The sequence below is a fragment of the Nycticebus coucang genome, chromosome 2, assembly GCF_027406575.1.
Source record: "Nycticebus coucang isolate mNycCou1 chromosome 2, mNycCou1.pri, whole genome shotgun sequence".
Classification (NCBI taxonomy): Eukaryota; Metazoa; Chordata; class Mammalia; order Primates; family Lorisidae; genus Nycticebus; species Nycticebus coucang.
The window spans coordinates 167,986,519-168,000,394 of record NC_069781.1 but is presented as its reverse complement, the minus strand read 5'-3'; the positions used below and the strand labels follow the sequence as shown (position 1 = coordinate 168,000,394).

At 40.3% G+C, this 13,876-nt stretch overlaps 2 protein-coding genes across 5 annotated transcripts in view; one reads left to right on the top strand and one right to left on the bottom strand.

The window, feature by feature from the left end:
* The window catches only part of NOB1 (NIN1 (RPN12) binding protein 1 homolog), a 270,061-nt gene that overhangs the window by 61,542 nt on the left and 194,643 nt on the right, over positions 1 to 13,876 (top strand). The gene's annotated exons all lie outside the window — the stretch shown is intronic.
* The window catches only part of NFAT5 (nuclear factor of activated T cells 5), a 168,879-nt gene that overhangs the window by 8,377 nt on the left and 146,626 nt on the right, over positions 1 to 13,876 (bottom strand). For all 4 annotated transcript variants that reach the window (XM_053604625.1, XM_053604636.1, XM_053604644.1 and 1 more), the window contains 3 exons: positions 6,732 to 6,880; positions 2,948 to 5,435; positions 1,119 to 1,362 (listed from right to left, as the gene is read on the bottom strand). In XM_053604625.1, coding sequence (XP_053460600.1) covers positions 1,127 to 1,362; positions 2,948 to 5,435; positions 6,732 to 6,880 — 2,873 coding nt within the window. In that variant the 3' untranslated portion in view covers positions 1,119 to 1,126. The remainder of the gene's footprint in view (positions 1 to 1,118; positions 1,363 to 2,947; positions 5,436 to 6,731; positions 6,881 to 13,876) is intronic.

Below are 13,876 nucleotides of genomic sequence, written 5' to 3'. Positions count from 1 at the left end.
CAGAGTGCTAGAATGATAGACATGAACCACTGAACCTGGCCAGAAAGGAAAACATTTATAAAGTTCCTATCATCTGGGCAGCGCCTGTGGCTCAGTGAGCAGGGTGCTGGCCCCATATATGGAGGGTGGCATGTTCAAACCCAGCCCCCGCCAAACTGCAACAAAAAAAATAGCTGGGCGTTGTGGCGGGCGCCTGTAGTCCCAGCTATTTGGGAGGCTGAGGCAGGAGAATCGCCTAAGCCCAGGAGTTGGAGGTTGCTGCGAGCTGTGTGACGCCACGGCACTCTACCGAGGGCCATAAAGTGAAACTCTGTCTCTACCAAAAAAAAAAAAAAAAGTTCCTATCATCCTGAATGATCTTGAAGTATATTACAGTATTATAAATGAAATTTTATCATATTTGTTCTTCCATAGACTTTTCTGACTCAACATTTTTCAGTATTTCTTGAAGAAAGGAGAAATAAGACATGATCATATTCAACATATAGTACAAAGGAGTATTCTGCACACTCATCAAATGTTCTATTATTATAAGGCAAAGAAGCTTACAGACAGAATGAATGCCCAATATAGGTTCAGTATCTTTTATTTGAAATGCTTGGGACAAGGAGTGTTTCTGATTTCAGATTTTTTCAGATTTTGGAATATATGCATATACATAATGTTAAATCAAAAGTTCTCTTATTTGGGAGGGGACCCAAGTCTAAACACAAAATTCATTCCTGGTTTCATGTATACCTTGAAAAGATATATCACAACTAAAGAGGGCTGGGAAGGTTTTTCCTTTGAGGATGGTAAAGGAATTGTATACCTGGGTTTTGACTATGACCCATCACATCAGGTCAGCTGTGGAATATTCCACTTTTGGTGTCATGCTGGCACTCAAAAAAAGTTTCAGATTTTGAAGCATTTCAGATCGGTTTTTCAAACTAGGGATGCTCAACCCTATAATAATATGAGCATAAGTGATCACTCAGAGTAATTTACGCAGAGTGGGAAAGTACCATCTTCTGAGAAACACATATTTTAAAAGATTAGAAACTAAACTGCTATTATTTAAACAAAATCTTTAAGAAAAATAAAAATTGGATGCTTTTTGACAATCAAAAAATACTTACATATCGAGTTAAAAGGAACCAGTCAAGTTGTTCCCTTGGTTTTGCAATGAAACAAGCAAATCAATCTTTTCGATGTTCTGGTTAGTATTCATAGAAGATGCCAGTGGAGAATTCTCTGACATCTGCTGAGAAAGAAGTGTTGTCACAGGTGGCTGGCCTTCGTTTTGCGGTTGGCCTGGCTGACTTATGGCCATCAACTGATCTGGCAATGTAGTTGGTCCAGAGGTTAAAAGCTGACTACAGTCTGCAAAGACAGTGAAAATAGAACATACCTCATCAGTAAAGATTCATAAAGAAGACATTTATTAGTAGCTGAGGAAAATTCATTACTGTGTTCAACTAGTATATTATTAAAAAATATTCACAGAATGGTACTAAAATTCATCTTAGGTTTTCTCTAAGTATATAAAATACATCTTTGCTTAGATATCAATCACTAAGTCCTATATTATATCCTTGGGTCTGACATTTAAGTTTGTGAACTCATCCTAAAAAAAGTGCTATATACCTTATTGCTAAATACCAAATACCACTATGGTCACCTGTGAAGTATGCCCCTTGGGAAGCTATGCACTGATGTAGCACCTAGTCCTCCCTTCAAAGACATTTTGGAACTCTTTTTCCGGAATGGCTATCAAATATATTGTCATATTACCCTTGATGTCCTAAATGTCCCCAAAATGTCTTCCTTTTGATATTTCCTTTACCTTTGGGTAAAGAAAAAAAAAGCTCTTGGGGGCCAGATCAGGTGAATAGAGAGGGTGTTCCAATATAGTTATTCAGCAAAAAACTCCCCCACAATGCTGTGTGAGCAAATACACTGTCATGATTCAAGAGCCATGAATTGTTGGTCAAGATTTTTGGTTAAGATTTTCCTATTTCTCTATCGATGTTTACATGTTCCGCTATGCTTCTCACAGTCAGCCAATAATTTTGATGCACAATTTGACAAATTTTTGCAATGTTTTCTTCAACTCTTCTAGTTACTGGCCATCCAGACCTTTCTTCATCAGTGACACCTTCTCTCCCCTCAGAAAAATGTTTAATTGGCTCGCCAGCTGTAGCACAGTGGTTACAGCACCAGCCACATACACCGAGGGTGGCAGGTTTGAACCTGGCCCAGGCCAGCTAAACAACAATGGCAACTGCAACAAAAAATACAGGCAAGCTCACAAACTTAATTGTCAGATCACATATATATGAAAGATGGATTTCCACTTCCTTAGAAACTATTTACTTCAATTGGCTATTATCTGTCATTACTTCATTTCCCTTTTCAAGTTTATAGTTTAAAACAGCAAACAAACATTTCTATATATATAATATATATCCACTCAATATCCTTTTCTTTTTCTTTTTTTTTTTTTTTTGTAGAGACAGAGTCTCACTTTATGGCTCTCGGTAGAGTGCCATGGCCTCACACAGCTCACAGCAACCTCCAACTCCTGGGCTTAAGCGATTCTCTTGCCTCAGCCTCCCGAGCAGCTGGGACTACAGGCGCCCGCCACAATGCCCGGCTATTTTTTGGTTGCAGTTTGGCCGGGGCTGGGTTTGAACCCGCCACCCTCGGTATATGGGGCCGGCGCCTTACTGACTGAGCCACAGGCGCCGCCCCACTCAATATCCTTTTCAAGTATGTAATATCAGCATTTGAGATGTGAAAACTGAGGTCCATAAAAATATATTTGTACAAGATCACAAAATCTATAAGTGGTAAAGTTCTAACTACAATCTGTGCTCTTAAAATGATTATAACTCTCTTCCTTCTAATAATAATAATAATCTGACCATTTCAATTAAGCAATGAGAAATTAGAAAGAAGTTCTTACTATTTTGAATGCCAAATAAGAACATTCCTGAAGTCTGCTGAGATGAGCCAGGAGAATTCTGCAGTTGGTTCATGGTGCCTCCTGCAGTGTTGTGAAACAAAGTAGCCTGTGGTTGAGGTGAAGATGTGGCTCCTTGGATTCCAGGCATGTTGCTCTGAGGGGAATAAAGAGGAGACTGTTGCATGTCTTGTTGGTTTATACCAGTCTGCAAAGCAGACATGGATGCTGGAGAGAGGAAGAGTGTTACTTGTTGATCTTGAGAACTAGGTGACCCTTGTACCAACTGAATCTGAGGAGAGCTATGGAACAAGGAGGTCTGTGATGATTCAGACTGGGTAGGGCCTGGGTTCTGAAGTGAGGAAACTGTGGACTGATTCTGAAATTGCATGGACTGCTGCTCTTGATTCATTGGGGCCATATTACTTTGTTGGTGAAAAATTGACTGGTTCTGTTGCTCCTGACTAGCCAGTGGATTTTGGTTCGGGTTGAAGATCATGTTTGGTGGTGGCTGCTTTTGAGATGCCATTGTAGCCATGGTATTCTGGTTACTGAATAAAATGTTCTGCTGCTGTTGTTGCTGTTGTTGCTGTTGCTGCTGCTGCTGCTGGTCCTGGGATGGAGAGTTACTCTGCAGGGCAACTATTGAGTGCTGTGACTGGAAAATTGTTCCTTGTTGGTTTTGAGGGATTGGATTAGATGGAAGGGAACCCAGAGACACCTGAGGCTGAAATAAGCCTTGCTGGGATGGCTGTGCTTGTTCTTGGGAAAGCATAGTGTTCTGGATGCGTGATATTGGAGCTTGCTGTTGAAAAGCAGCTTGCTGTTCAGGGTTTGATGCTGACTGAAGTGGTGAAATTGAGTTCTGTGCTGCAAAAAATGAAATCTGTTCTTCTTGGGTCACTGTGTTAGTTTGAAGATTATTCATAGGACTCTGCGAGAGAAATAGGTTGGTTGACTGCTGGTCTGGAGGAACTGAAGAGCCCTGTAACACAGCAATGGTACTTTGAGAGTGAAACATTGAAGGCTGCATTTGTTCAGAGGAGGTTGTAGAAGTCTGACTGTGGACAATAGGATTTGGACTATGAAAGATAGAACCTTGTGTCTCCTGGGAAAGGTTCTGAGCATCAGCAATGGGATTTTGAGGATGAAAAAGTGGAGACTGTGAATGAGAAGACTGCTGCAAAAAATTCCCAGATTGAAGTGACATCATCTCATTACCCTGCTGGAATAAACCATTGCCTTGTTGCTGGGTACCACTATTCTGAACACTCATCATACTTTTTGTAGATGAAAAAAGGTTAACTTGAGGTTGATTGTCCCCACTATGTTGCATCTGGACCATGGTCTGAAACACACTGTTCTGAATCTGTTTTGCCTGTGCTCCACTTTCTTCTCCATCTCCTGAACTTGATGTCTGAAACATGGTAGTGCCAGGAGTCGCAACCTGAGGTGTGGTGGTTGTAGAAGTTTCATTTCCAGAAACTGCAGGAGGAGAAGAAAACAACTCACATTGCATTTGCATGTCCTCATTGGTAGATAATGCACTCATCATGTGAGAAGTCTGCTGGTAAACTGGCGATTGCTGAAGGTTTCCATTTGCTGAAGCAGGAGGGAATAATTCTGACTGAATCTGGGCAGCTGCCTGGCAGATACTCTGCTGCATCTCTATCACCATTGCAGCTGACGATTCCATCACTTGCTGTTGCTGTTGTTGCTGCTGTTGATTAGACAACGTGTTTTCAGCCTGTGGATGAACACTTTCAGCTCTTCCAGGCATTAAATTATCTGATCTGGTATGGACTGTTGGCTCTGTTGAGGAAAACATTCCAGGGCTTACACTATTTTGAATTTGACTGACTTGTTGAAAAATGTCTGCACTAAGCTGTTCTTGAACATTCTCATTACCATCTGGAGCAGAAAATAAAACTGAAGATAACTGCTGTTGTGCCTCTAAAACTTGTTGGACCAAGTCAACACTCCCACTGCTGCTGCCAGCAGTACTGCCTGTAAAACTTCCTGCTTGCAACTGCTGAATAGTATTCTGTAGCTGACTCACACTATTTGGTGATGGAAAAATATTTGATGAAATCTGCTGCTGTAAGGTCTGTGCTTGTTCTTGTAGTGGTGACTGCTGCTGCTGTTGTGATGCTTCAGTCAGTTGTGACAAATTAACCACTGTGCCATCTGACTGTAATACCTCTCTAGATTGAGATTCTCTGGTTTGGAATTGTGTTGCCTGCTGCAGGAGTGCATCGCTGTTGGGCAGCTGACTAGAACCAGAAACTGCTGGAAAGGTACCAGGCTGTGAGATGTCTTGTGTTTGGATAGTTGTCAGGGTCTCTGGGTTGTACACTTTGGGCTGAATCTGTTGCTGCTTTTCATTTTCAGAAGGTAAATGGGAAGATGATGGTGATGAAAAAGATCCATTTCCTGCTATGTTGGAGATATTTTCTAACGTTTGCTGAGTTGATCCAACTGCCTTGGTCGTCTAAAAAATTAAAAAACTCAATATGAATATATAAACATTACATAAGCTCATAAGATACTTCAAAAATTATTGTTCTAAAAATATATACAGGACCAATTTTCCACTCTATATTATCATTTAGAGAACAGTCCCAAGACTATGAGTCTCCATGAAAACATGATGCCTGATTGTCATCAGGATACACACACACACTTTTTTTTTTTTGAGACAGAGTCTCACTTTGTTGCCCTCAGTAGAATGCCCTGGTGTCACAGCTCACAGCAACCTCAAACTCTTGGGCTCAAGCGATTTTCTTGCCTCAGCCTCCCAAGTAGCTAGGTCTACAAGTGTCTGCCACAACACCCGGCTATTTTCAGAGACGGGGGTCTCACTCTTGCTCAGCTGGATGGTCTTGAACCTGTGAGCTTGGGCAATCTACCTGCGTTGGCCTCCCAGAGTGCTAGGATTAAGGTTTAAGCCACAGTACCCAGCCAGGATATATATTTTTATTATTTTTAAATTTTATTTATTTATTTATTTTTTTGAGACAGTCTCATTATATCGCCCTCGGTAGAGTACAATGGCATTACAGCTCACAGCAACCTCAAGCTCTTTGGGCTCAAGCAATTCTCTTGCTTCAGAGTCTCTCAAGTAGCTGGGACTATAGGCACCCGCCACAATGCCCAACTATTTTTACAGATAGGATCTTGCACTGGCTCAGTCTGGTCTCAACCTGTGAGCTCAGGCAATCCACCCGCCTTGGCCTCCCAAGTGCTAGGATTACAGGCATGAGCCACCGCACCCGGTCAGGATATATATTTTTAAAGTACTATAAGCAAAGATAGTCAAACAAGGAAGTAGACAATAATCAGGTATTGATATGCTTTCGCAAATTAAGGGCAATAAGAACACATTAATTCTATGGTTCAGGAAGAAGAGATATCAAAATATCTCCATTTTGTGGCTTATCAGTAATATTATAGGGAGGGAAACAAGTCAAAATAGGGAGGAGGAGTTATGGGCAAAGACGGGAGGGGGGTGTCTCTAATTCTGAAAATGCTAAAATTGCTACTTTCATTAACTCCCCACACACCCCACAGGTCTAGCAACATATTAATTCTTCCTTTGTCAGAATGTATATTGGCAGTCATGCTGTGTACAATTTTGGTGAAGTATAAAGCACTTATTTTGAAAAGCAAAATTCATCAAGTGCATCCAAAGCGTGTGCACACACAAAATCAAAGAAATGGGACAAGTAAAATACAGTAACTTTTATATGTGAGGTTAAGAGTTGGGGCACTAGGCAATACAGCTTACCTTAAAAATAGGGGAAGACCTTTTTTCAGCTGTTACTTCCATTGGAGTAACATCTTCACTCTTAATCATACTGCTTGATATGAGTGGAGTGATCAGGGCGTTAGGAAGGATATTTACCTTATCTAAATTACATCCAGTAGTTTTCATTGCTGCACACACAAAAAAGAAAGGACAGTTTAAAATCACAAAAATTATCAACAATTTCATTTTATAATTTGTTGACAATAGTCATGATTTAAATGCTTTTTTTTAGAGATGGGGTTTCACTACATTGCCCAGGGTGGACTCAAACTCCTAGCCTCAAGCAATTCTCCCTGGGTGGCCTTCCAAAGTGCTGGGATTACAGGTGTAAACCACCACGCCCGGCTCTAAATGCTATGATAGTAGCATAACATACCAAATTGGTCTATCAAGATATACACTGCCAAGCTGGTCATGATAGCAAACACCTGTAACTGAAGCACTTTGTGGGGCCCAGGAGGGAGGTTTGCTTGAGGCCAGGAGGTCAAGACCAGCCTGCACAATATAGTGAAAACCCTATCTTTACAAAAAATTAAAAATTTAGCTGGGCATATTGGTATATGCCTGTAGTCCTAGAACTGAGAAGACTGAAGCAGGAGGATTTTTGAGCCTATACTCTGAGGCTTCAGGGAACTTTCTTTTTCTTTTGAGTCAGAGTTTTACTCTGTCATCTCAGCTGGGGTACAGTGGCATCATCATAGCTCACTGAAACCCCAAACTCCTGGGCTCAAGTGATCCTCCTGCCTCGGCCTCCTGAGTACCTGTGACTACAGGTGCATGCCAACATTCCAGGCTAATTTTTTCTATTTTTTGTAGAGGTGAGGGTCTCATTCTTGCTCAGGCTGTTCTTAAACTCTTCCTACTCTGACCTTCCAGAGTGCTGCACTCCACTATGAATAACAGAGTGCGACGCTGTGTCTTAAAAAGAAAAAAAAAAAAAAGGATGTACCTTTCCTTTTTTGAAATGCATTGAGGACCCCTGGTATAAACCTGAGCAGGTTAAATACTAACAAACTTAAGCAGTTCAACTATCAAGCTATAGCTCCAAGACTCTTCCAAATGCTGTGAATTACACTACTCAACACGAGTAGGTATATTATAGGATGCATCATGGAAATCTCCAGGAGGCTAAACCTGCTTACTTACAACTATCATACTTTCCTCTTAGTACAAGGCTGCCTGGTAAGATAAAGACTCAAAGCTTTTTATTGCAGAGACACAGGGTCTCATTCTGTTGCTCAGGCTTGGAAGTGCAATGATACAGTTGTAGCTCACTGTAACCTCACTGGGCTCGAAGGATCCTCCTACCTCAGTCCCCCAAAGCTGAGACTACAGGCATACAGCATCACCTGCGACTAACTTCTAAATAATTTTTATTTTTAGGAGATAAGGTCTCTCTAAGTTGCTTAGGCCGGTCCTGAACTCACACAATCCTCCTCCCTCAGTCTCCCAAAGTGCTAGGACTACAGCCATGGGCTACTATGCCAGACCACTCCCCAAACTTTTCAAGGGTGATGAGATTGAGCACTACCCTCAGCAAAGTTTAAGTTTCTCACCAGAAAATATACCTAAGTAACTAATAAATTCTCCTTTTCTAAACTGATATTTTAGAAAACTTGAATTTGACAAGTAGACACATGAACACATTTCTTAGACAGGACTTAAGAAAAAATTTTTGGTCAGAAATAAGGATTATTTTAGGTTTACATATTAAATTTCCAATGTAAAGTGAACAAGTATTTCCTACCTTTTTCCAATTTCACCTTCAGGAGTAGTTATGGATTAATACCAAGGACAGGAGACATATAGCACATAACATAGATTCTACCACCTCATAATATCTACTTTTTCTCCTTGATTCCATTCCTTTTCTTTCTGTCTTGTCTACTTGGCACTGAATGGAGTCTATAATGGTACTGAACAGAGCCTATTGCTACTGCTAATGGCAGTATTCTGGGTTGAGTATGGAGCCAAAATTTTGATCCACAAGCTTGAGGCTCTGTGGGGAGAAATACATACTTCCCAGAAAGCATGACTATTACATTTCTTAATTTGGTACTGAGAAGAAATCCTAGTTGCAAAAAGGATTTTAAAATGGCAAATGGTATATGAGTTAGATAGCTATCTTTATAAATATTTTCTTTTTTTTTTTGTAGAGACAGAGTCTCCCTTTATGGCCCTCGGGTAAAGTGCCGTGGCCTCACACAGCTCACAGCAACCTCCAACTCCTGGGCTTAAGCGATTCTCTTGCCTCAGCCTCCCAAGCAGCTGGGAGTACAGGCGCCCGCCACAACGCCCGGCTATTTTTTTTGTTGCAGTTTGGCCGGGGCTGGGTTTGAACCCGCCACCCTCGGCATACGGGGCCGGCGCCCTACAGACTGAGCCACAGGCGCCGCCCCTTTATAAATATTTTCATCTAAAAATATTTGAAACTTAACCATCTTACCAGTTGGCTAAAAACTTAATTCCTATAGAAAGTGATTTATATTGAGGGAGGGGAAAGGCTCACTTAACTTTAAACATTCTATGTTTTATTATTATTCTATGTCAATAATTTGAGAAAATAAATCATTTACTCATGAGTTATTTGGACCGGTTTTCACCTAGATTCTGCCAATAACAATATGTTTTAACAACCCAATTTTGATTCAGACAAAACTTCAGACCATGCACAGGGCAGACACTTAAAAGTAGTCTAGACCGGGCATGGTAGCTTATGCCCATAATCCCAGTAATCTGGGAGGCTGAGGTGGGAGGATCCCTTGAGCTCAGGAGTTTGAGACCAGTATAGGGAAGAGCATGAGACCACATCTCTACTCAAAACAGAAAAATTAGCCAGGTGTTGTGGCAAGTGCTACTTGGGAGGCAGTAACAGTAGGATCTCTTGAACCCAGGAGTGTGAGTTGGCGTGAACTAGGCTGATGCCACATCACTGTAGCCTGGGCAAGAGTGAGAATTGAAATAAATAAATAAATAAATGAATAAATAAACAAACGACCATCCCATAGGATATTTTGAAAAAGCATTAGTGGGGCGGCGCCTGTGGCTCAAGGAGTAGGGTGCCGGTCCCATATGCCGGAGGTGGCGGGTTCAAACCCAGCCCCAGCCAAAAATCACAAAAAAAAAAAAAAAAAAAAGAAAAAGCATTAGTGTTATCTTAAAATGATACATATCATTGAATTTTATTATAATAAAAATACTTTTATAATAAACATACTTTTAAATTTTATTATAATGCAAACTGTGTAAGGCAGAAGTTTTACTGTTACTGCCTGGTGTGTAGCAGGTAATTAACAAATGTTTATTGAACGAATGAAGAAAAGAATGATTTAATCCTGCTTTGTTTATTTATTGTGGATTTTTTGGCTAACCCTATAGAACTGGATTAATCTGATAAAAAATATTCATATTTATTTATAAAAATAAATATTTTTATTAATAGTATTTCTGATATAAAATTTTCAATTATCTAAAGACAAGTTTGTTACAGTTCAATTAGAAAGTGCGTATGAATATCCACTGACTAATAACAGATAAATGCTCTTATTAATTTATCTAGACTATAGTTATTTGCCCCAAACTGCATTTAGATAGTAATGCTTATTATCATTTTTCTCCCTTGTAGAAAGTGAGAATGGGTAGAATAAGTTGAACAAGAGTCTTTACCTATTCTTAGTTGACCACTGTTAAGTAGGTCTACTGACAAGCAGGAAAAGGACAATTTTTCTTATGTCCATATGAAGATATAAGTCTTTCTATGGTCATATGCACATGTAGAGGAATGGACACCATGCTTTCAAAGGACAGTTACTGATTCTTATCACATTAAAAGGAAACCCTCAGAACAGGACAGTCTCCTGCCAAGCCCCCAAGTAACTTAGTGTTCTGGAATGAGATAAGATCGGTCACTCACTAATAAGCATATGTTAAATATTGATGCTTAATTACTGCTTCATGGGGATGTGGGGAAAGAACATGTGAGGAAAGAGCACGTGGCAATCCTTACGCCTGCAGTCCTGGTATGTAATTACCTTAACTCTCCACACCTGTTGTGTATGACCTTAATAACTAGCCATTGTGGACGGGGCTCTGGGCTACCCTGCACTTAAGGTTAGCCCGCCTCCCACAAGCTTGTACTTCTAATCTGTGTCATGCCTGGTTCCTTCCTGCGGCGACCAAGACCAGGGCCTTAAGAATCATGACATGCACAAAGGTTAATTTTTTTATATTCCAATCTCATGTAAGTCTAGTCCTCCCTCCTCCTAACAATCCAAAATGCTGTAGGATAGACATTAAGTTTGTCAAATTGTTCCACCTCATTAATTTAATAAGAATTCTCAAGCAACTTCAATTTAGTAGTATGTTGTAAATGAAAACATCAGGTTTTTTCCTCTTCTCTAAGCCTTAATTAGTTCATCCTCAGAACATCAAGCAGGTGTCACTGCACTGTAATTTATTTTTATTTTATTTATTTATTTATTTTTTGAGACAGAGTCTCAAGCTGCCACCCTGGGTATAGTGCTGTAGCGTCACAGCTCACAGCAACCTCAAACTCTCCGGCTTAAGCGATTCTCTTGCCTCAGCCTCCCAAGTAGCTGGGACTACAAGTGCCCACACAATGCCTGGCTTTTTTTTTTTATTGTAGTTGCGACTGTTGTTTGTGGGGCCAGGGCTGGATTCGAACCCGTCAGCTCCAGTGTATGTGGCTGGCGCCCTAGTGGCTTGAACTACAGGTGCTGAGCCTGCACTGCAATTTAAAGACTTGATATATTTTCTCAAGTCACCTCTATTTATCAGACTATTGTTCATGTGATTTAAATTTCGTATTGAAAGAAAATCACATAAACCTCTAAATCAGAACTTAAAATATTGTTCATTTAAATGGAGAAGCATGAATTCCTATGTACTCAATCTTGATATGAGGACAATTAATGACAATTAAGTTTATTGGGGGGGGAAGCAGAAAGAGGGATGGAGGGAGGAGGGTGGGGCCTTAGTGTGTGTCACACTTTATGGGGGCAAGACATGATTGCAAGAGGGACTTTACCTAACAATTGCAATCAGTGTAACTGGCTTATTGTACCCTCAATGAATCCCCAACAATAAAAAAAAAAAAAAGGAAAAAAAAATATTGTTCATTTAATCACATTCTTTATTTCTTCTTTTTTTTGAGACAGAGTCTCACTTTGTCACCCTCGGTAGTGTGCCGTGGGATCATAGCTCACAGCAACCTTAAACTCTTGGGCTCAAGCAATTCTCTTGCCTCAGCCTCCCTAGTAGCTGACTACAGGCATCCACCACAATGCTTGGCTATTTTTTTTGGAGAAGGGGTCTTACTCTTGCTCAGGCTGGCCTCTAACTCCTGAGCTCAAGCAATCCACCCATGTCAGCCTCCCAGAGTGCTAGGATTATGGGTGTGAGCTACCACACTAGGCACACATTCTTTATTTCTAAGTAATAACTTTGTTTAGTTACTATAAATACCTAACATGGAAAAAAACCCTCACTGTATCACATGAAAGATTAATTTATTGGTTAAGTGAGAATATCAGAGTAAACAAAATTCTCCTATGCTCTACTCTTAATGTACAATTCTGAAAAGTATGATACTTTTTCATTCTTTTTTTTTTTAGAGACGGTTGTCTTGCTCTTGCTCACGCTGGTCTCGAACCTGTGACCTCAGACAATCCACCCACCTCAGTGCTAGGATATGATACTGTCTTGTAAAAGTTTAAGATATTAACTATGACATATATGTGACCGAAATGATTCTGGGTACTTTGGATGACTTTTCCCTCAAGCAATAAACAGAAAATAAAACTTGGAAAATGGTCATTTTAAAAATATACTATTTAGGGCGGCGCCTATGGCTCAAAGCGGTAGGGCACCGGCCCCATATGCCAGAGGTGGCGGGTTCAAACCCAGTCCCGGCCAAAAACTGCAAAAAAAAAAAAAAAATATATATATATATATATATATACACTATTCATTGTTCTATTTTAAAATTAACCTTTTACTTCCAGATTCTCACATACTTGTAAAAAAACAATACAGAGAACAAAATCCTCATACAAGGAATTATTTTTTTTATTTTTTTTGTAGAGACGGAGTCTCACTTTATGGCCCTCGGTAGAGTGCCGTGGCCTCACACAGCTCACAGCAACCTCCGACTCCTGGGCTTAAGCGATTCTCCTGCCTCAGCCTCCCGAGTAGCTGGGACTACAGGTGCCCACCACAACGCCCGGCTATTTTTTGGTTGCAGTTTGGCCGGGGCCAGGTTTGAACCCACCACCCTCAGTATATGGGGCCGGCGCCCTACTGACTGAGCCACAGGCGCCGCCCACAAGGAATTATTTTTGACAATCAAAAGAAATGAAGTTCTGATACACATTACAAAATGAATGAACCTTGAAAAACATTATGCTAAGTGAAAAAAGCCAATTAAGAAAAGACCATATATAGCATTCCATTTATATAAAATATCCAGAATAGGCAAATTTATAGAGCCAGAAATTAAACCAACAGTTAGCTAGGATTGGCAGGGTGCTGGGAAGATCAGAGGATGACAGCTGAAGGGTTCAGTTTCTTTGTAGACAATGAAAATGTTGTGAAATTTACTGACTTAACAGATACACATTATGTGAATACACTAAAACCACGTATAGACTTTAAGTGGGTAAACTGTATGTATGTGAGTTTTACCTCAATAAAACTGCTAAAAAAAGAAAAGCCATACTCAGTATTAAAACAATTAGAAAGAGCTGGGTACCTATAGCTCAGTGATTAGGGCACCAGCCACATGCTCTGGGGCGGTGGGTTCGAACCTGGCCCTGGCCTGCTAAACAAACAAAAATAAATAGCCGGGCATTGTGGTGAACGCCTGTAGTCCCAGCTACTAGGGAGGGTGAGGCAAGAGAATTGCTTGAGCCCAAGAGTTTGAGGTTGTTGTGAGCTATGATCCCACAGCACACTACCGAGGTTTACAAAGTGAGACTCTGTCTCAAAAAAAGAAGAAATAAAGAATGTGATTAAATGAGCAATATTTTAAGGTCTAATTTAGAGGTTGGTTTATGTGATTTTTCAATACAAAATTTAAATCACATGAGACATAGTCTGATAAATAG